We start from the raw sequence: 23,207 nt of genomic DNA, 5'->3' as shown, positions 1-23,207 counted from the left end.
GAGGTGTACAAATAAACACCGTGTGCACTGCTATATATGTGGTGCAGAGACTAGGTTCCCAAACCGTCAACAATCAATATAAAAGTCTCGCACTCAACTTCAGTTACTTGAATTGATGAATTTTATTTGTGCAAGGTAGCACTGGAAACGTTTCAGCTCACATGGAGCTTTCATCAGTCACTACAACATGTGAAAAAATATGTACATAAGAAACAAAAAAAAACCAAAAAAAAAAAACCAAAGAACATAAACAATGTGTACAAAAACAAATATAAATTGGAACAAAAGTATATACAACAAAAACGCAGTGTTAGCCAGAGATATATTGGGTAAATGTATAAAACGTATCGCGTGGCAGTGAAAACACGCTAATGCATACTTGCTCGACGTAAGTTAGACTGAGTAGAAAAAGTAAAAAAGACCACACATACCGTGCTTAGCCATATACATATTGAACGGACAGATCATGAGTTGGTGTAAAGAAGGTGCTTGATGCCTAACGTGGTATAAGAGAATGGCAATAAGGTGAAGGAATAATGGGAACCCTGGGTGACAGAGTACTATAGATACAGACATGTACTTACAGCCCAAATCCGTGGGAGGATCTAACAGTAGTGCTGTGTTAGGAATCTAACCTTTAACATATGGAATCTGTAAGAAACAAAGGGGAATGGATGGTATCTTGGTCCCCTACTACTATGTGGCATTAGGTGTAAGCGAAAAACAGGATAAGAATTACCTTATATAGATAAATAGTACTAAAATGAACTTTTCTCAATTTAGCAAATGGCTGCAATGAAACTAACAGTGAAAAATTTAAAGGAGTCGGAATACTTTCCGTACCCACTGTATATATATGAATACCTTCTTGACCAGACTCCACTTGTACACCAGTTTGGGAACGGGTCATGTTCTAAATGCTGTTGTAGTTATTGGCCCGCTATAATAAGGCATCTTTGTGTGGAAACTTCCTGAAGAAGAAGCCTTTGAGCTTCGAAACGCGTTGAATAAACCACCCGAACACCCTAACAGTATATCTGGATCTATTATTTGTCGCAGCAGCGCGGATGTAATCCACATTTCATTTATTATAACGGTTCTGAGAGGTCGCAACGCCGACCTGTGGATCTGCAGCAGCTGACAACTACACGCTTGTACTGTGTACTACCAGGTGAGCAGTTCTCTCATAATTGATTAAGAACAATCCTGGGGATAAGACCCTATTTGCGCTTTTTTTGTCTCCTATCTTTCAAGACTAGTTATTGGCCCGCGGCATTTATAGGATTAAACACCTCATAATATAGATGAATTAACCCTTTCCCTGCCAAGACATTGAACAATGCATGCTCAGAAGTTAGGGAAAGGAAGATCAAATACTTCCAGTGTTGGCAGAATGCTTAAGAGGAACTCTCACACAAAAAAGTTGAGGAGTAGCTGGAGGGGTGCTTTAAATGCAAGTCATCTAACCCATTGTCTGATACTTTACTTCCAGCGTTCATCACTTTTCGCTGTCACTCCCATTATTCTCCGGTGAAAAGTTACATGTTGCAGCTTCAGTGTTTCATGGAGCGCACAGGATGTCACTTTTCAATACAAGCCTGAGAGGCTCATTCTAGATCTCAGACTTGTATTTAGAGCTTGTAAGGTAGACTCTGACTTCCAGCAAGTCAGAAGCTGCTGTCACAAATTTGCACTCAAAAATGGGGGAAGAAGCAGGAGGGCGAGTGTATCTATATATATAATTGCCTAAGGGTTTTTCCGTCTGTCTGTCTGTCTTTCTGTCTTGGAAATCCCGGCTCTCTGATTGGTTGAGGCCGCCAGACGGGCACAGCATCGACGTAGAAATCCCGCGTCTCTGATTGACACTTCTATATTAATCAGTCCTCCTGACACTTCTGTATTGATCAGTCCTCCTGACACCTCTGTATTGATCAGTTCTCCTGACACTTCTGTATTGATCAGTCCTCCTGACACTTCTATATTGATCAGTCCTCCTGACACTTCTATATTGATCAGTCCTCCTGACACCTCTATATTGATCAGTCCTCCTGACACCTCTATATTGATCAGTCCTCCTGACACTTCTATATTGATCAGTCCTCCTGACACCTCTATATTGATCAGTCCTCCTGACACCTCTATATTGATCAGTCCTCCTGACACCTCTATATTGATCAGTCCTCCTGACACCTCTATATTGATCAGTCCTCCTGACACCTCTATATTGATCAGTCCTCCTGACACCTCTATATTGATCAGTCCTCCTGACACTTCTATATTGATCAGTCCTCCTGACACCTCTGTATTGATCAGTCCTCCTGACACCTCTGTATTGATCAGTCCTCCTGACACCTCTGTATTGATCAGTCCTCCTGACACCTCTGTATTGATCAGTCCTCCTGACACCTCTGTATTGATCAGTCCTCCTGACACTTCTGTATTGATCAGTCCTCCTGACACTTCTGTATTGATCAGTCCTCCTGACACTTCTGTATTGATCAGTCCTCCTGACACTTCTATATTGATCAGTCCTCCTGACACTGCTATATTGATCAGTCCTCCTGACACTTCTATATTGATCAGTCCTCCTGACATCTCTATATTGATCAGTCCTCCTGACATTCTATATTGATCAGTCCTCCTGACACCTCTATATTGATCAGTCCTCCTGACACCTCTATATTGATCAGTCCTCCTGACACCTCTATATTGATCAGTCCTCCTGACACCTCTGTATTGATCAGTCCTCCTGACACCTCTGTATTGATCAGTCCTCCTGACACTTCTGTATTGATCAGTCCTCCTGACACTTCTATATTGATCAGTCCTCCTGACACCTCTATATTGATCAGTCCTCCTGATACCTCTATATTGATCAGTCCTCCTGACTCTTCTATATTGATCAGTGCTCCTGATCGCCAGGCCTCGACCAATCAGCGACGGGCACAGTGACTATGATGTCATAAAGGACGTAGACATCCCGCGTCTCTGATTGGTCGAGGCCTGGCGGACGTAGAAATCCCACGTTTCTGATTCAGCGACGGGCACAGTATCGACGTAGATGTCATAATGGTTGCCATGGCGACGATGATGTCATAAAGGTTGCCTCGACCAATCAGCGACGGGCATAGTCTGCCGCGAATTCTGGAATCATCATTGTCCATATACTACGGGGACATGCATATTCTAGAATACCCGATGCGTTAGAATCGGGCCACAATCTAGTCTACTATATAATTGTCTAAGGGTCACTTCCGTCTGTTTGTCACGGAAATCCCGTGTCGCTGATTGGTCGTGGCCCGAGGATGCTATGCAGCATCAATAGTAAAAACATAATGTTAAAAATAATTTAAAAAAAAAATCATTATATACTCACCCTCCGACGACCCCCAGATCCAGCCCAGGCCTTTCCCGCACCTCACGTGCTGCTCCGGTCCCCAGAATGCATTGCGGCAATGACCGGAGATGACGTAGCGGTCTCACGAGACTGCTACATCATCACGTGTTATTGCCGCTTGGGACCATAGCGGCGCGCGAGGAGTAGGAAAGGCCTGGGCTGGATCCGGGGCCGTCGGAGGGTATATAGTATATAACTATTTTTTAATTTAAATTTTTATTTTATTTTTTAACAGGGATATGGTGCCCACATTGCTATATACTGCGTGGGCTGTGCTATACACTATGTGGGCTGTGCTATACACTACGTGGCCGGCCGCGAACAATCAGCGACAGGCGCACTCTGGCCGCGAATTGGCGCGGGACTTGAACCATGCTTCGCTAATTGGTCGTGCCCGGCCAGCTGAATTCTGTGTATTCATTGTATGATTCTAAAATCTTCATAAATAACCTACATACATATTCTAGAATACCCGATGCGTTAGAATCGGGCCACAATCTAGTGTATGTATATGTATATCTATCCATCTATCTAATCGTCTAAGGGGCACTTCTGTCTGTCTGTCTGTCACGGAAATTCCGTGTCGCTGATTGGTCGCGACCAATCAGCGAAAGGCACAGTCCGGCTGCGAATTCGCCCCTTCCCACACTGTCAGTGCCACCTCCACTCAGCGCTCACACAGGGTTAATGGCTGCGTTACACCGCGGTGTAGCGCAGGCCGTTAAAGTTGCTATTAACCCTGTGTGACAAACTTTACTATTGATGCTGCCTATGCAGCATCAATAGTAAAAAGATCTAATGTTAATAAACAGACTAAAAAAAATTATATACTCCCCTTCCGTCGCTGCTCCTCGCGACACTCCGGTCCATGCATTGCGGTCTCGCGAGATGACGTAGCGGTTTCGCGAGACTGCAATGCATTCTTGGGACTGGAGCGTTGCGAGGAGCATCGGTAAATGCCTGGGCTGGATCCGGGGGCCAACGGAAGGTGAGTATATAATTTTTTTTTTTTTTTTTTTACAGGGATATGGTGCCCACATTGCTATATACTACGTGGGCTGTGTTATATACTACATCTCTATGCTATATACTACGTGGCTGTGTTAAGATACTTCATGGGCTGTTATATACTACGTGTCTGTGCTATATACTACTTGGCTGTGCTATATTTCTCTGCTGTATCTGTGCATTATGAATCGTGGGATGTGTTAAAGAGGGGGGCCCACTGAGACTCCTTCATCCGGGGCCCTCAAAAACCTGGAGCAGGCCCTGGCTTCACTGATTGTTCGCGGCCGGACTGCGAATGTGAATTTTTCCAAAGGAATTTTAGCCCATTCTGCAGTTGAAACACCCTCCAGTTCTTTGAGCGACGATGGCGGCGGAAATCGACGTCTATAACTTAAATCTCTAAAATCGACCATAAATGCTCAATAATGTTGAGGTTAGGGGATTGTGGGGGCCAGATGAGATGCACAACTTCATTAGAATGTTCCTCGTGCCATGCTTTAACGATTCTAGCTGTATGAATTGGAGCATTATTATCCTGAAAGATGGCGTTCCCCTCCTGGAACAGAGCTTGAACCACTGGATGCACTTGGTCGCTTAAAATGCCTAATTAATCTCGGCTGTTAATTCTTCCATGAAGGGATATCATTGGCCCGGCGGATCTCCACGAAATAGCACCCCAGATCATCACAGAACCTCCACCATGTTTTACGGTTGGGAGAAGGCAGTCTGGATGGAATGCTTCTTTCGGCTGTCTCCAAACGTACACTCTGCCGGAGGTTGGAAATTGGGTAAACGAGGATTCGTCTGAGAACATCACATGTTTCACTGCTCGAGGGACCAATTCTGGAGGTTTCTACACCACTCAACGCTTTGAAACATTTGTCATTGAGAACAGCGGTTTTCTAATTGCAGCTCTACCATGGAATCCAGATTTATGCAGCTCCCGACAAACAGTTTTCGTGGAAACTGGGTTCTGTAGGTGGTTCATTGAGCTCAGCAATGATTTTTGGAGCCGTGGTCTTGCGATCCTCTCTCACAAATCGCTTTAGAGTCCAACGGTCTCTCTCAGTCAACTTTGACTTTTGGCCGGACCTGTGCTTTGCTGCGGAAGTTTCTCCTTCTCTTTCAAACGCAGTCATTACTTTGGAGACACTAATTCTTGAGACGCCAAGCATTCGGGCACTCTGTTACACTAGCGCCTGACATACGAGCACCAACAATTTGCCCTCTCTTAAAATCCGAGATGTCTGCCATGGGTATCAGGTTCTCAATGTTTTTACAATTATGCAAAACAAACAGTTAATTTACATACACATCATATAACACAAATAATCAACTACAAAACATCATCATATGTCACGGTTTGCATGTTTATCACATGTTCGAAGATTATGATGCCAAAACGATAGGTGTTTCCACTATTTTGTCCAACCCCTGTATCTCATTTAAAGCGCCACTAGAGCTGGAAAAAAAAACCACAACAAATTTAAAAAAAACAAAACCCGTTTGAGTGGTGCTTTAATGAACTCAGAAAATCTGAAAAGTGATGGACGTCAGAGACTGGAGTAAGATTTGTGGTACAAGGAAAGCCACAAGATGCCAGGACCCGGCCAAGACTCACAAACTTTGTCAGAGCTTGGTGATAATGATGTGAGAATGACAAAAGTCACAAGATTTTATAGCAGGCTCGAGTTGCATTAATAATTTGAGACACTTCAACTTTTTTTTTTTTTAAATGCCGGAAAACTGGAATAGAAGACTTAATGTTCTGGGTCCAAAGTTCTCATGGACACGACATAATTAAGAACATTTACCTTTCCTTTAGAACCACCACCGACTGCTACCACCACAGCCTGCAAAACTTTATTTTGGGATTTTTCAGGAAGCATAATTCCTCCTTTGGTTACGGTCTCTTGAGCAATACGTTCAACAAGAACACGGTCAAGTAAAGGAAGAAACGTCTTAAAAGCCTTCCCTGCCTGTACATAAAAAAAAAAAAAAAAAAAAAACAGTTTAGAAGTTGTAAATATTTGCATGACATCTTCATACTTTTTTAAAGGGTTTTCCTTAACTATTCTGTTGATAGCTAGCCAAGGTAGAACAATCTCTTTAAAAGGGCATCTGTCAGCATGTTTATGAGAGTACAGTAATGTAGGCAAAGAGAAGCTGAATTCAACCATGTATCACCTAAGGTACCTTCACACATAACGATATCGTTAACGATATCGTTGCTTTTTGTGACGTAGCAACGATATCGTTAAGGAAGTCGTTCTGTGTGACAGCGACCAACGATCAGGCCCCTGCTGGGAGATCGCTGGTCGCTGAGGAAAGTCCAGAATTTTATTTCGTCGCTGGACTTCCTGCAGACATCGCTGGATCGGCGTGTGTGACACCGATCCAGCGATGTCTTCACTGGTAACCAGGGTAAACATTAGGTTACTAAGCGCAGGGCCGCGCTTAGTAACCCGATGTTTACCCTGGTTACCATCGTAAAAGTAAAAAAAACAAACACTACATACTTACCTTCCGCTGTCTGTCCCCGGCGCTGTGCTTCTCTGCACTGGCTGTGAGCGTCGGTCAGCCGGAAAGCAGAGCGGTGACGTCACCGCTCTGCTTTCCGGCCATTGTGCTCACAGCCAGTGCAGGAGGAGTGCAGAGAAGCTGAGCGCCTGGGACAGACAGCGGAAGGTAAGTATGTAGTGTTTGTTTTTTTTACTTTTACGCTGGTAACCAGGGTAAACATTGGGTTACTAAGCGCGGCTCTGCGCTTAGTAACCCGATGTTTACCCTGGTTACCCGGGGACCTCGGCATCATTGGTCGCTGGAGAGCTGTCTGTGTGACAGCTCTCCAGCGACGCTGCAGCGATCGACATCGTTGTCGGTATCGCTGCAGCGTCGCTGAGTGTGAAGGTACCTTTAGTTTATTGGGTGCAGCCGTTCTGATAAAGCTTTTAGATTTAGCAAGAAGCAGAGCTGAGAAAGCTGACCCACTCAAACCAAGCGCTCTGTGTACAAAATCCATAGACAGTGAGGTGCTTATCACAGGAGGGAGTGTTGCCGTACTACTCCAGCAATGTTAAAGGGAACCTGCCACCCCGAAAATCGCGGGTGAGGTAATCCCATCGGCATCAGGGGCTTATCTGCAGCATTCTGTAATGCTGTAGATAAGCCCCCGATGTTACCTGAAAAAGGAGAAAAAGACGTTAGATTATACTCACCCAGGGGCGGTCCCGCTGCTGGTCAGGTCGGATGGGCCTCCGACCTTTCCGGCGCCTGCGCACTGCAGTACTATCCTCTGCCCTCAAGACGGCAGAGCAAAGTACGCCTGCGCCGGAGCCGTGGCTGAAGATCAGAAGAGGACGTCATGGAAAGAAGATAGGAGGCGCCGCAGCGGACCGGAGACGCCCATCCGACCTGACCAGCAGCGGGACCGCCCCTGGGTGAGTATAATCTAACGTCTTTTTCTCCTTTTTCAGGTAACATCGGGGGCTTATCTACAGCATTACAGAATGCTGCAGATAAGCCCCTGATGCCGGTGGGATTACCTCACCCGCGATTTTCGGGGTGACAGGTTCCCTTTAATCTCTTATATCTTTTACTAACTGAAGGATTAATCTATAAGTGTTACGCTCACACTCCGACCGTTAAGCGCCAGCGTGGATTGTGGACCCACTGTGGCAGGACTTACCCCAGAGAGGGGTAACTAAGCAAGCAGCTACCTTGGTGTTCGCTGGAGCCTCTAGTGGCGAGGTCAAACTTGCTGCAACAGGTAGCTGCCAGGTACCGCTCCAGGGAGGCGACTGGCAGTAGCAGCTGACCCCCAAAAGAACAAGAAGCTGTAACGACAAATGCTGGCAGAAACGGCAGGGATACTGACAGGCGCTGGTGAATACGGCTGATATACAGGAACAGACAAGACCCAGTTCAGTCTGAACGAACAGCTTCAGGAAGAACTGTGTATCTGACAGGAGGGTACTGAACTGCAGGTGCAGACAGGGGAGATAGGACTTTATTCACATGGAACAAACCGGGTTAGGTTAGCACAAAACAATTACAAGGATAAGTACACACAGGACCACATTCGGACACTGGGTACTTACAGAGTACCACCAAGTGTACACACAAATCTCTAATGTTGCGCAGCGACAGGTTCGAGATAGGTACAGGTTCTGATTCAGTACCTTTCCTAAACCAGCTGCAGATTTAACCCCTTAATGACCGCCAATACGTCTTTTAACTGACCTGAGATATAAGAGAATAGCCTCCCCATACAGATGACAATCCAGCATCTGTCGGCTGTACACTATAGCTGACAACTTGCTGTACCAGCCACGATCAGTATTTGCACCATCTAAATCTGTTTAACCCCTTAGATGCTGCTGTCAATAGTGACTACATCATTATAAATGGTTAACAGACTGTGGGGGCTTCTTCTTTGTCACAATTGGTGCCCTCAGATCATGACTTTGTTGTCCTGATGTTTGCCATGGCATTTCATGACCAAATAGTGGCCTTAGAGTCTGACGGCTGTTGTAATCTGTTTAGAAGTTAGCAACATTTAGGTGGTAAAAATACACATTTTCATTTCTGTCATACCACTTTGCATTAATTCCTGTAAAGCACCTGAAGGGTTAATAAACTACCTGACAGCAGTTTTCAATATGTTTAGGGGTGCTGTTTTTAAAATGGTATCACGTTTGTGGGTTTCCCAATATATGGGACCCCTAAAGTCACTTCAAACATGGATAAGTCCCTAAAAAAATACATTTTGTAAATTTCTTTGAAAAAATGAAAAATTGCTGCTACATTTTTAAACCTCCTAAAATGCTAACAAAATAAAATAACACTTTACAAATGGTGCTGATGTAAAGCAGACATGTGGGAAGTGTTATTTATTAATGGTTTGCTGTTGTATGACTATCTGGATTAAAGGGATAATCATTCAAATTTAGAAAATTGCTAATTTTTTAAAATTTTTCTCAAATTTTTGATATTTTTTATAAATAAACACAAAAAATGTTGAACAAAATTTACCATTATCATAAAGTATAATGTGTCACGAAAAAACAATCTCAAAATCACTGGGATTTGTTGAAGCGTTGCAGAGTTATTACCAACCACATAAAGTGACACTGGTCAGATTTCAAAAATTTGGCTCGGTCACTAAGGGGTTAAAGATGGGTACAGATTTTGACACAGCAGCGTTAGGAAAGGGAGCCGCTACACCAGGTTTAGGGTAGGGACCAATTCAGACAACAGGTTTGGAGGAAGGAACGGAATCAGACACTGCTGGTGTGGAAACAGGTGGTGATTCAGACAGTTTCAGATTCTGATATAGCAGGTACAGGAAAGATACATACTAGATACAAAACAGGATAAAAGTTAGGTCCTAATTCAGACACAGGTACAGGTTAAGGCCAGGGCATATAAACCCAGGGAAGATGGTTCAGACAACATCAGATACAGGTACAGGTTCAGGCATGGGCATACAGACCCAAGGAAAGAGGCTTGGCCAAGGAGTGTATTTGACAACTGACTTAGGCTGCTTTCACATTTGCGGACAAGGACTTTGCAGAGGGCTGCGTAGTTACTCCTCCCAGCCCACTGCCTCGCCTCTTCCTTCAGCTCCACCTACATCGGCATGCGTCCCCTATCTTTAACATTGGGTACGCAGGCCATGCGGATGCCTCCGCATGCGGGTCATTCCATATCAAGTGATCCAAATATGAATATTTTTTTTTACCTTACGTCTTTAGATTTTTTTTTACTTTTTGTTTTTATGAAGTACACCTTTAGTTACGGTAATTACAAATTAAAAGTTTAGAATTTTTTTCTTCATCAGTTAATTTTTTACAGATTTCTAAAGTTAAAAAAAAAAAAAGCGCAGATTTTGGCCTTGTATAGCTTTACATTTTTTTAAAATCATATTTTGGGCTAGAATTAAGGTAAAGAGGTTGGAGACGCATCATTTTTCTCAGAACGGTACCGCTTTCGTTTGACATGTCACAAGACTATGTTTCTTTATATTTTGCTTTGGAGAAATCAAATGCAAAATTTTGATGCGCAATTCTGAAAAAAACGTATGTTTTAAAATTGTGAAAACATTCATGCGTGTTACTTGTGTTCTTGTATATATTTGTACAGGGATTCAACTTGGGACCTATCAAACTTTTTTTTTTTTAAAGCCTTGAATCATCTGATTTTAGGTTTGTGCGAGTTTCTTCTTTTTTTCTTTTCAAATTACAATTTATTGCATTCAACATTTATATGCAACAATAAAGAAACACAAAACAAATACCAAAGTGCCAGAATAAATACATCTTAATCATCATAACGCAACTTGTTCAATGCATTCAGGTTGAAAATGCTGAGCAAGCCAAAAGAAAAAAGGTGATCATATCCTCAAGTGTGATTTTCTAAATACAGTCTCATCCTATTTATATGTTAAAAAGCAGATTAAGGCTAAGTGCACACGTTCAGGACTTCTTGCAGAAAATTCCTGAGAAAACCGGACATTTTCTGCAAGAAATCCGCAAGAAAACCGCATGCGTTTTTTGCCGCGATTTTGATGCGTTTTTTTCCGGACACTTCCCAATGCATTTAGTAGTGGGAAATCCGCAAAAAACCCGCAAAATTAATGAACATGCTGCGGTTTTTACCGTGATGCGTTTTTTTCGCGGAAAACAACGCAACATGTGCACAAAACATGCGGAATTTATTCTAAATGATGGGATGCTTATTGTATGCAGTTTTTTTTGCGGTTTTATCGGGAAAAACCGCGAAAAAACTGCAACGTGTGCACACAGCCTTAAAGTCCAATATTTCTACCACGTATTTATACATGTAACAATTTTTTTTCTGTTATATTGCTAAACATGTAATTTAGAAGTGTTTAAGAATAGTACAGTAGTTAAATCCTCGTTCTATAAAATATGAACTAATCAAAGAATTAAAAGTAGGTTTTTAAACTGACCTTTAATCATCAATGTGTCCCTTCTAGTGGGAGAAATGTGATCTTGTCCAAAAGCCCTTAAGGCCCCGTCACACATAGCGAGATCGCTAGCGAGATCGCTGCTGAGTCACAAGTTTTGTGACGCAACAGCGATCTCAGTAGCGATCTCGCTATGTGTGACACGTACCAGCGATCAGGCCCCTGCTGTGAGATCGCTGGTCGTGTCGGAATGGCCTGGGCCATTTTTTGATCGTTGAGGTCCCGCTGACATCGCTGAATCGGCGTGCGTGACGCAGATTCAGCGATGTCTTCGCTGGTAACCAGGGTAAACATCGGGTTACTAAGCGCAGGTCCGCGCTTAGTAACCCGATGTTTACCCTGGTTACCATCGTTAAAGTAAAAAAAACAAACGCTACATACTTACCTACCGCTGTCTGTCCCCGGCGCTGGGCTTCTCTGCTCTGGCTGTGAGCGCCGGGCAGCCGGAAAGCAGAGCACAGCGGTGACGTCACCGCTCTGCATTCCGGCCGCTGTACTCACAGCCAGAGCAGAGAAGCCCAGCGCCGGGGACAGACAGCTGTAGGTAAGTATGTAGCGTTTGTTTTTTTTACTTTAACGATGGTAACCAGGGTAAACATCGGGTTACTAAGCGCGGCCCTGCGCTTAGTTACCCGATGTTTACCCTGGTTACCAGGGACCTCGGGATCGTTGGTCGCTGGAGAGCGGTCTGTGTGACAGCTCTCCAGCGACCAAACAGCAACGCTGCAGCGATCCGGATCGTTGTCGGTATCGCTGCAGCGTCGCTATGTGTGACGGGGCCTTTACTAGCAATGGCCGTTTCCTTTTGTGTCAGAGTATGTGCGGCCTGTCATGGTGCTCGGCTCCACCTTGGTTAATATCTGAGTTTTGTAACTTTTACAATGTCTGGTTTCCTTGGATACACAAAGGACGGCGCTGGACCAGAAGGTGCAGAAAAGTCACTTCTACGCCTTCATTTTCACAATCTTTGGAGAGTCCAGTAGCCGCCACCAGCGCCGATCATATTCACAGGTCACATCACCAGTTCTGTCATCCATTGCCGATCTTGTGCCACCATCTACCACTTCATGTACTTCACTGTTTTTATTGCTCTGTCACTACATGGGATGACAGTCCGGTATTGCCGAGTCCCTGTGATGGGTTCTGCTTCCTGTAACCGATGTTTTCCTCCATGCTTCGTAGTCGGTTTGTACAATACATGAACTGGATGTTAAGAATATTTTTCTCCCACCATTTGAGGAGTTGCCTGGCTGATAAGATTAGGTCTGAATATGGCGTCTGGAGGCTCAAGCTGCTGGCCTGTCACCTGCTCTACCCCTGTTCATTCTCAGGCTGAGCCCTAACAAAGATTTCTCCTCTGTCCTCTCTTAGGCCATGTTCACACATAGCGTCGGTTTGTGTTGCGGGTTCCACTGCGGGATTTAATCCCACTATTGATGCCGCATACGCAGCAATATGCAGCATCAATGGTAATGTTAAAAATAATAAAATAATGATATACTCACCCTCTGACGTCCCGATCTCCTCGGCGCTGCAGGTGGCGGTCCGGTTCCAAAGATGCTGTGCGACCAGGACCTTCGTGATGTCACGGTCATGTGACCGCGACGTCACCGCAGGTCCTGGTCGCATAGCAAACCTGAGACTGGACGGCCGCGTGCAGCGCTGAGAGGCGAGTATATCTTTTTTTTTTTTTTTTTTATTTACACACAAATATGGTTTCCGGGGCCTGGAGGAGAGTCTCCTCTCTACCACCCACACATTATCCGCTTACTTCCCGCATGGTGGGCACAGCCCCATGCGGGAAGTAAGCGGATCAATGCATTTCTATGGGTGCAGAATCGCTGCGATTCTGCACAAAGAAGAGACATGCTGCGGGTTGCAAACCGCTGCGTTCCCGCGCGGTTTTTCCCGCAGCATGTGTACAGCGGTTTGCGGTTTCCATAGGGTTTACAGGTTACTGTAAACGCAATGGAAACGGCAGCGGACCTGCAGCTGCAAAATCGCCGCGGTTCCGCGGTAAAAACTGCAAAGTGTGACCATGGCCTTACTTTTAATACTCTAACATAATAAAAAAATAATACAGTAATATCTAAAAATCGTGGATTATTTGGCAAATATAGACCCCACACTGTTAGACCACAGGCTGAACAGATCTGAATTCAAGATTTTCAAATTGACACTGTTTTATTTTTTTTAAATATGATCCCAACTTTTATTTGGTACAGATATTGCTAGGAGCATAGCAGGCACATGTGCAGTTTGACATTTTGAAATTAAATGTTTTTTTTGGAAATGCATTTTAAAATTTTGTATTTCCGTTCGCATGGGTAAAATATTAACAAAGATACTCTTGTGACAAATCTGGTGAAAGCCTGTACAGTTCAGAGTGGAATGGTGTTTATTTTGTTTCTCCATCTTTTTTCTAGCCTGAGCTATGAGGAGAAATGTAAAGGCAGGCAACATCGAAATTCACACTTTCCGAACTTTGAAAATCAAAAAAAAAAAAAAAAATCTTGAATTTTTTTCTTCACATTTTGCAGTCTCTGACACTATTACCAAATAACAAAATCTCAAAAGAATTAAAAATAGAGGTAAAAATCATTGGTTCACTTGGCATGGAATGACCCAGACGACAGGGTCAGCATTGTTTTGACGCTGCGCTAACCACAACAAAATGCAAATGTTGTGTTCGACGCAGGTAGGCACACAGCGTGAAAATATATCCAGAGGAAAAAAAAGAAAAAAGATCACATCCGCACAGCTGCAGCCAAACTAACCACCTAGCATAGCAATCGAATAATGCTGAGAGTCCCACACGGCAGCTCCAGTGGTGCAGTATCCAAGAAAAACAAAACAAAAAATATCCAAATGTATAAGAAGAGAGGAACGCACTCACCGTGAGTGCGTTCCTCTCTTCTTATACATTTGGACACAGCGTGAAAATGACGCATGCGGAGGCATCTGCATACATCCGCATGAATAAATCAGATAAAGGAGGGGACATAGTATGCAGACTGGGAAACCGTAAATCACAAAAGAATTAAGCAAAACAGGTAATATCCCCAGTGTATGCATGGACATGTGCAGGACTAACTGCATAATTCAATAAGAAACAAGCTAAGCACCAGAAAACTGGTTTTTGTAGTCCAAAAGAATGAAGTAAAAAAAAAAAAAATAATAATAATCATCTATATACATAATTGTCTAAGGGTCACTTCCGTTTGTCTGTCCTTCTGTCACGGTTAATCATTCGCTGGTCTGGGCAGCTGCCTGTCATGGCTGCCGCGACCAATCAGCGACGGCCACAGTCCGATTAGTCCCTCCCCTACACTCACTGCCCGGCGCCCGCTCCATAATCCCCTCCACTCACACAGGGTTCATGGCAGAGGTAACGGCCCGCGGTGTAATGCACTCAGTTACCGCTGCTATTAACCCTGTGTGTCCCCAACTATTTACTATTGATGCTGCCTATGCAGCATCAATAGTAAAAATATGTCATGTTAAAAAAAAAAACAAAAAACAAAAAAAAAAACCTGCTATACTCACCATCCGCCGCCTTTCCCGCTCCTCGTCACACTCCCGGGACCGCTCCATTGCAAGCGGCAGCTTCGGGTCCCAAGGCTGGTGTGCGACAAGGACCTGCTGTGACATCACGGTCATGTGACCGTGACATCATAGGTCCTGCTCACACCAGCCCTGGGACCGGAAGCTGCCGCTTGCAATGGAGCGGTCCCGGGAGCGTGGCGAGGAGCGGAAAGGCGGCAGATGGTGAGTATAGCAGGACTTCAACGGGCCTTCGGAAGGTGAGTATATGTTTATTTTTCATATTCTCTATACTACGTGGGGCTGGGCAATATACTACGTGGGGCTGGGCAATATACTACGTGGACATGCATATTCTAGAATACCCGATGTCTTGGAATCGGGCCACCATCTAGTCTACTATATAATTGTCTAAGGGTCACTTCCGTCTGTCTTTCTGTCATGGATATTCATTGGTCGCGGCCTCTGTCTGTCATGGAAATCCAAGTCGCTGATTGGCATTTTACCACGACCAATTAGCGATGGGCGCAGTCCGGCGGCAACATGGCCGCTCCTTCCTCCCCACAGTTAGTGCCCACTGCCCACTCCATACTCCCCTCCAGTCAACCCTCACACAGGGTTAATGGCAGCGCTAATGGACCGCTTTATGCCGCGGTGTAACGCACTCCATTAACGCTGCTATTAACCCTGTGTAACCAACTTTTTTACTATTGATGCAGCATCAATAGTAAAAAGATCTGTTAACCCCTTCATGACCCAGCCTATTTTGACCTTAACCCCTTTACCCCCAAGGGTGGTTTGCACGTTAATGACCGGGCCAATTTTTACAATTCTGACCACTGTCCCTTTATGAGGTTATAACTCTGGAACGCTTCAACGGATCCCAGTGATTCTGACATTGTTTTCTCGTGACATATTGTACTTCATGACAATGGTAAAAATTCTTTGATAGTACCTGCATTTATTTGTGAAAAAAAAACGGAAATTTGGCGAAAATTATGAAAATTTCGCAATTTTCCAACTTTGAATTTTTATGCAATTAAATCACAGAGATATGTCACACAAAATACTTAATAAGTAACATTTCCCACATGTCTACTTTTACATCAGCACTATTTTGGAACCAAAATTTTTTTTTGTTAGGGAGTTATAAGGGTTAAAAGTTGACCAGCAATTTCTCATTTCTACAACACCATTTTTTTTTTTAGGGACCACATCTCATTTGAAGTCATTTTAAGGAGTCTATATGATAGAAAATACCCAAGTGTGACACCATTCTAAAAATTACACCCCTCAAGGTGCTCAAAACCATATTCAAGAAGTTTATTAACCCTTCTGGTGCTTCACAGGAATTTTTTGAATGTTTAAATAAAAATGAACATTTAACTTTTTTTCACAAAAAATTTAATTCAGCTCCAATTTGTTTTATTTTACCAAGGGTAACAGGAGAAAATGGACCCCAAACATTGTTGTACAATTTGTCCTGAGTATGCCAACACCCCACATGTGGGGGTAAACCACTGTTTGGGCGCATGGCAGAGCTCGGAAGCGAAGGAGCGCCATTTAACTTTTCAATGCAAAATTAACTGGAATGGAGATGGGACGCCATGTTTCGTTTGGAGAGCCCCTGATGTGCCTAAACATTGAAAGCCCCCACAAGTGACACCATTTTGGAAAGTAGACCCCCTAAGGAACTTATCTAGAGGTGTGGTGAGCACTTTGACCCACAAAGTGCTTCACAGAAGTTTATAATGTAGAACCGTAAAAATAAAAAATCATTTTTTTCACAAAAATTATCTTTTCGCCCCCAATTTTTTATTTTCCCAAGGGTAAGAGAAGAAATTGGACCCCAAAAGTTGTTGTCCAATTTGTCCTGAGTATGCTGATAGCCCATATGTGGGGGTAAACCACTGTTTGGGCGGATGGGAGAGCTCGGAAGGGAAGGAGCGCCGTTTGACTTTTCAATGCAAAATTGACAGGAATTGAGATGGGACGCCATGTTGCGTTTGAAGAGCCACTGATGTGCCTAAACATTGAAACCCCCCACAAGTGACACCATTTTGGAAAGTAGACCCCCTAAGGAACTTATCTAGAGGTATGGTGAGCACTTTGACCCACCAAGTGCTTCACAGAAGTTTATAATGCAGAGCCGTAAAAATAAATCAAAATTTTTCTCCCACAAAAATTATTTTTTTAGCCCCCAGTTTTGTATTTTCCCGAGGGTAACAGGAGAAATTCGACCCACAATTTGTTGTCCAATTTGTCCTGAGTGCGCTGATACCCCATATGTGCGGGGGGGGGGGGGGAGGGGGGATGGGGGAACCACTGCTTGGGCGCATGGGAGGGCTCAGAAGGGAAGGAGCTCCATTTGGAATGAGGACTTAGATGGAATGGTCTGCAGGTGTCACATTACGTTTGCAGAGCCCCTAATGTACCTAAACAGTAGAAACCCCCCACAAGTGACCCCATATTGGAAAGTAGACCCCCAGGGAACTAATCTAGATGTGTTGTGAGAACTTTGAACCCCCAAGTGTTTCACTACAGTTTATAACGCAGAGCCGTGAAAATAAATCTTTTTTTTTTCCCACAAAACACCGGATTACGTACCGGTAATGCTGTTTTATAGAGCCACGACAGCACCCACTTGAGAGAGGGGATCCGCCCCTAGGAACAGGAAACCATATGGAGAGAATAAAAGGTGCGGTCCCCCTCGCTCCCACAGTTGGGTTTACAGAGATTGCGAGGAACCGCCCACCAGACTTTAGTAGGTCATTCAATATCATCGTTTATAACTAGTTAACTTAAGTATGGCTAACTACAAGAACCAAACACCCTTAACCGTGCTTCTAAATAAAAAACCTATAAGGGTGGGAAGTGAAGGGGTGCTGTCGTTGCTCTATAAAAGAGCATTACCGGTACGTAATCCGGTGTTTTCTCTTCGCCACGACAGCACCCACTTGAGAGACTTTCAGAGATAGTCATTTGGGAGGGATCACCGTGTTAAGGACTGATCTACCGAAGGACAAGTCGGATGAGGCAGATAGATCTAATCTATAGTGATTATAGAAGGTAGATGAAGACCAGGTTGCGGCCTTACATATCTGTTCTAACGGAACCTCCGCTCGTTCAGCCCAGGATGATGCAATCGCCCGGGTGGAATGTGCTCTTACGGTCTCAGGCGGATTCTCCCCTTTGGATGAATAGGCCAGACATATTGCATCTCGAATCCACCGAGATAAAGTACCCTTCGTGATTCCAGCTCCTTTTCTATGACCCTGGAATGAAACAAATAGAGCCCTGCTCTTCCTCCAGGCGCTAGTCCTATCCAAATAGGCTAATATGGCTCTCCTCACATCTAATGTGTGGTATTTTTGTTCTTCCTGACTTGTAGGGTTATCATAGAAGGAGGGAAGGAAAATTTCCTGTGATCTGTGAAATTTAGTGCATACTTTGGGTAAGTATGAAGGGTCTGTTTTAAGGACAACTCTATCTGGGAATATAGACAAAGGGAGGATCTATCGATAGTGCCTGTATGTCACTTACTCTTCTCGCTGACACTAAGGCGACAAGAAGAGCTGTCTTGAGGGAGACATGTTTTATGTGAGCTGAATGTAGTGGCTCAAAAGGGTGATCTGTAAGAGCTTCGAGAACTAAATTAACATCCCAAGGTGGTACATGGGGAATTCGAACTGTCTCTGACCTCTGGCATGCTGCAACAAATCTGGCTACCCACTTATTACCTGCGATATCAAGACCATATAAAGCCCCCAGCGCAGAAATGTGTACCTTTAAAGGTACTGACTGCCAGACCTAGATCGCACCCTTTTTGAAGAAATTCTAAAATTATAGGAATATGAATTTCATTTGACAGGGCCGTTGGGTAGAGGTTTAGAAATTTTTTCCACACTCTTGCATAGATGGAGGTAGTGGACTTTTTTCTACTTAGTAGTAGAGTGTCAATCACTTGGTCTGAGAACCCTCTCATCTTTAGCAGCTGCCTCTCAAGTTCCAAGCTGTTAACCATAGACCCTTCACCTGAGGGTGGTTGAAGGGGCCCTGGAAGAGAAGATCCCGATCCTCCGGGAGGATCCATGGGTCTGAGATTGACATGGCTCTCAGCCAGGAAAACCATGGCCTCTTGGGCCAGAATGGAGCAATTAGGATCACGTTTGCTCTGTCCTCCCTTATCTTCCTGATCACTGTCGGAAGTAGTATCAGCGGGGGAAAGGCATATGCCTTCTTGAATACCCATGGTACTTGTAGGGCATCGAAGATATCTGGATTGTCAGATCGGAACAATGATGCGAATTTTTTGACTTGCCTGTTTTGTCTTGTCGCAAAGAGATCTCTCGGGAGTGCCCCACTTTTTTATTATCATACAAAAGATACGACGATTCAGAACCCACTCTCCTTGGTGGAGAGTGTGGCGACTGAGGAAATCTGCTCTCGAATTGTCGATTCCTCTCACATGTAGCGCTGATAGGGACAGGAGGTGTTCCTCTGCCATGGCTAGAATATCGTTGGCTATAGACATGAGTCCTTCCGATCTTGTTCCTCCTTGGTGGTTTATATATGCTACTGCTGTCATGTTGTCTGAGAAGACTCTTGTATATGTTCCGTGTAGCTGCGGAAGAAATTCAGATAAGGCATGATATACAGCCTTCAGCTCTTTTTTATTAGAAGAATCATCTGATTCTGTAAGAGACCACAGACCTTGCACTATTTGTTCTTCTAAATATGCTCCCCAACCACAAGGACTGGCGTCAGTGAAAATAGTTTTTGATGGTTTAATCACCCAGGGGACCCCACTGGAAAGATGATTCGGATTTAACCACCAAGTGAGAGATTGTATCACGTCTGTCGTTAAGGAAATACGAGTATCTAATCGGCCATGTAACCTTTCTTCCTCACGAAGTATTGTATACTGCAATTTCCTGCTATGGAATTGGGCCCAAGGAACAGCTGGAATACAGGAAGTGAAGGAACCAAGAAGGGACATACCTTCTCTTAGGGAAATTAGAGGGTGGTTAATCACTGATTGTACTTTGTTTATGATTGCTATTTGTTTTGACTCGGGAAGAAAGCACATTTGATTTGTAGAGTCTAGAATAATTCCTAAAAATTTTTGCTCAGTTGTGGGGGACAATCTAGATTTTTCCCAATTCACTAACCACCCTAACCCCTGTAAGGATGAAATTGAATCAGATAAGCGTTGATGGCATTGAGAAAGAGTTCCCGACTATCAATAGGTCATCTAAATAGGGTATTATGAGGGTATCTTTTAACCTCAAATATGACATTACTTCTGACATCAGTTTTGTGAAAACTCTAGGGGCTATTGATAGTCCAAAGGGCATTGATGTGTATTGATAATGCCGTATCTGACCTTTGACCATAACTGCCACCCGTAGATATTGTTGATGCTCTCTGAAGATTGGAAGATGATAGTACGCATCTTTAAGGTCAAGAACTGCCATGAAGCAATGAGGAAACAGAGGCTTAACAGCTGACCGAATGGATTCCATTTTAAAAGTTTGGTTCTCTAAGAAGACGTTTAGTCTCTTAAGGTTAATTATTGTTCTATATGATCCGTCGGGTTTTGTAATCAAAAATAAAGGGGAATAAAATCCCCTTCCTTTTTAATGAAAAGGGACTTCCACTAGTACTCCTTTGGACAGGAGAGTTATTATTTCCTGTTCCAAGGCCTCTTGTTGTGATGGTGAACCTAAGGAAGTCAAACAAAACGAGTCCGGGGGAACTTGAGAAAATCTTAGTTTTAGGCCTGTAGTTATCAGGCTAGTTGCCCATGAATTAGAGGTTATTGCCAGCCATTGTGTGGAGAAGAAGGACAACCTACCACCAACGGGTAGATCTGTCCTAGCGGGGTTTATCCTCAGGTTTGAAAGGGTGTTTTCCGAAGAAGGCTCCTTTCTGCTTAAAGTCCTTATTAGCCCAACGGTCCTGGTTTTTATAGTCCCGTCTTCTGTTGAACATGGGCTTTCGGAACGCTCTCCTATAAGATGGAAGATAAGTGTTATTGGGGAACCCTTTCTTCCTCTCACCCGCTTTGGTAAGAATGTCATCCAATTGAGTACCAAATAGGTACTCACCCTGACAGGGCAGACCACATAACTTGGATTTTGTTTGTGGATCTCCTTTCCACCCCTTTAGCCACAAGGCGCGGCGAGCCGCGTTGGTTAGACCTGCTGATTTGGCTGCTAATCGGATGGAATCCGCCGAAGAATCTGCCAAAAAGGCAGTAGCTCCTCTAATTAACGGGATAGATGACATGAGTTTATTACGGGAAAGGCCACCTTTTAAGCCTTCTTCCAGATCATTCAACCAAACCATCATGGATCTAGCAGTACATGTGGCCGAGATAGCTGGTTTAAAAGCTCCTGTACAGGATTCCCAAGCCCTTTTTAAAAGGGAGTCTGCTTTCCGATCGAGCGGGTCTTGCAAGGATCCTGAATCTTCAACAGGCAATAAAGATTTCTTAGAAGTGGATGCCACTGCCGCATCTACTTTTGGGGCTTTTACCCATTTGGAGAAATCCTCGTCATTAAAGGGATAGCGACGTTTTGAGGAAGACGGCAACCCTCTTTGTCCCTGACTTTCCCACTCTTTTTTGACTAACTCCTTTATTGCTGGAATAATAGGAAAGGAAGGTCTCTTTTTCTCGGACAGGCCAGCAAACATAACGTCCTGAGGTGTTTTAAGGGTCTTAGTATCTTCCATACCCATGGTGTTGCGTACAGATCTGACTAAATTGTCAATGCTTTCTGTAGGGAAACATGTATCCTGTTCACCCTCCGAGGATATAACCTCTTGGGAAATGTCCGACTCCTTATCCTCAACCTCAGATGACTGTTCAGATATAGGAGAGCTGTATTTCTTCCTACTTCCAGGAATTTTATCCGAGTTTCGAAAGGCTCGCAACTCCTCTCTTATCATGCTACGTATATCATCCGACCTTACTGAAGACTCCTCTCGTATGGTGGATTCGATGCAAGACTGGCATAACTTTTTTAAATAGGTATCCGGGAGCGGCTGAGAGCATAAGGCACATTGCTTATGTTTTCATTTCCCTGTTCTTTTAACCTAGGGAATTAGATGAAAGAGGGAGTATAATCAGCTTAAAATAGGGTAGACATACACTCACCCCTGAAGCTGTCATAATACCGGCTGGAGAGGAGGAGACGGAGGTACAGATGGAGGAACCGACCGGTCCGATCTCTTTTCCCTGGCGCTCTTGGAGGATGATCTGCGGCTGCTAGTCCTGCTTCCTGGTGTGACAGCGTTAACTTCAGAGGAAGGCAACGTTGTCTCTTGCGGAGATGCCATGATGGACGCCGGGAATCAGCGCCGGCGTCCTTTTGTTATGGAGGACGCCATCTTCTTCCTGCCGTACCCGGAAGTGACCACTACATCCGGGTTGCGGCTCTGCTGTGCGCGCCTGCGCTCCTATCCAGCGACCGTGCAGACGCCGTCCTCCTCCTCCATCACCCCGGAAGTTGTAGTAATACTTCCGGGGGAGAATCACTGGGCCCCACGCTGCCTGTGCGCCACCCGAGGCTGGCGTCACAGGATCTTACCACAGCGGTCCGGCCCGCAGGTCTGCTGGATGCTTCTCCGTGAGCCAGGCGCCTCCCCGATCCTGGCCTCACGGTACCTGCCAGCAGAGGGGGGAAGCTGAGACAGGACCCCCGACGCTGCTTACAGCTCTGGAGCCCTTGCCGTCCCTATTCAGGTAAACCGCGCAAGCAGCGTCCAGGCTGGGAATCCTCTTCTCTCCAGGTCTCCCGTAGGAACAGAAAACCAACTGTGGGAGCGAGGGGGACCGCCCCTTTTATTCTCTCCATAGGGTTTCCTGTTCCTAGGGGCGGATCCCCTCTCTCAAGTGGGTGCTGTCGTGGCGAAGAGAAAAAATTTTTTAGCCCCCAGTTTTGTATTTTCCCAAGGGTAACAGGAGAAATTGGACCCCAAACGTTGTTGTCCTATTTGTCCTGAGTACGCTGATACCCCATATGTTGGGGTAAACCCCTGTTCGGGCACACGGGAGAGCTCGGAAGGGAAGGAGCACTGTTTTACTTTTTCAACGCAGAATTGGCTGGAATTGAGATCGGACGCCATGTCGCGTTTGGAGAGCCCCTGATGTGCCTAAACAGTGGAAACCCAACAATTATAACTGAAACCCTAATCCAAACACATCCCTAACCCTAATCCCAACAGTAACCCTAACCACACCTCTAACCCTGACACACCCCT

The 23,207-nt window shown here is 44.6% G+C and overlaps 1 protein-coding gene across 1 annotated transcript in view; it reads right to left on the bottom strand.

Annotated features, from left to right (window-relative positions):
- Window positions 1-23,207, bottom strand: part of HSPE1 (heat shock protein family E (Hsp10) member 1) — a 76,626-nt gene that overhangs the window by 23,173 nt on the left and 30,246 nt on the right. Inside the window, exon 2 of the mRNA XM_069733807.1 lies at window positions 6,220-6,384. Coding sequence (XP_069589908.1) covers window positions 6,220-6,384 — 165 coding nt within the window. The remainder of the gene's footprint in view (window positions 1-6,219; window positions 6,385-23,207) is intronic.

This window comes from Ranitomeya imitator, chromosome 7, assembly GCF_032444005.1.
Source record: "Ranitomeya imitator isolate aRanImi1 chromosome 7, aRanImi1.pri, whole genome shotgun sequence".
In the NCBI taxonomy this organism is placed as follows: Eukaryota; Metazoa; Chordata; class Amphibia; order Anura; family Dendrobatidae; genus Ranitomeya; species Ranitomeya imitator.
This window is presented reverse-complemented; position numbering and strand designations above follow the sequence as displayed.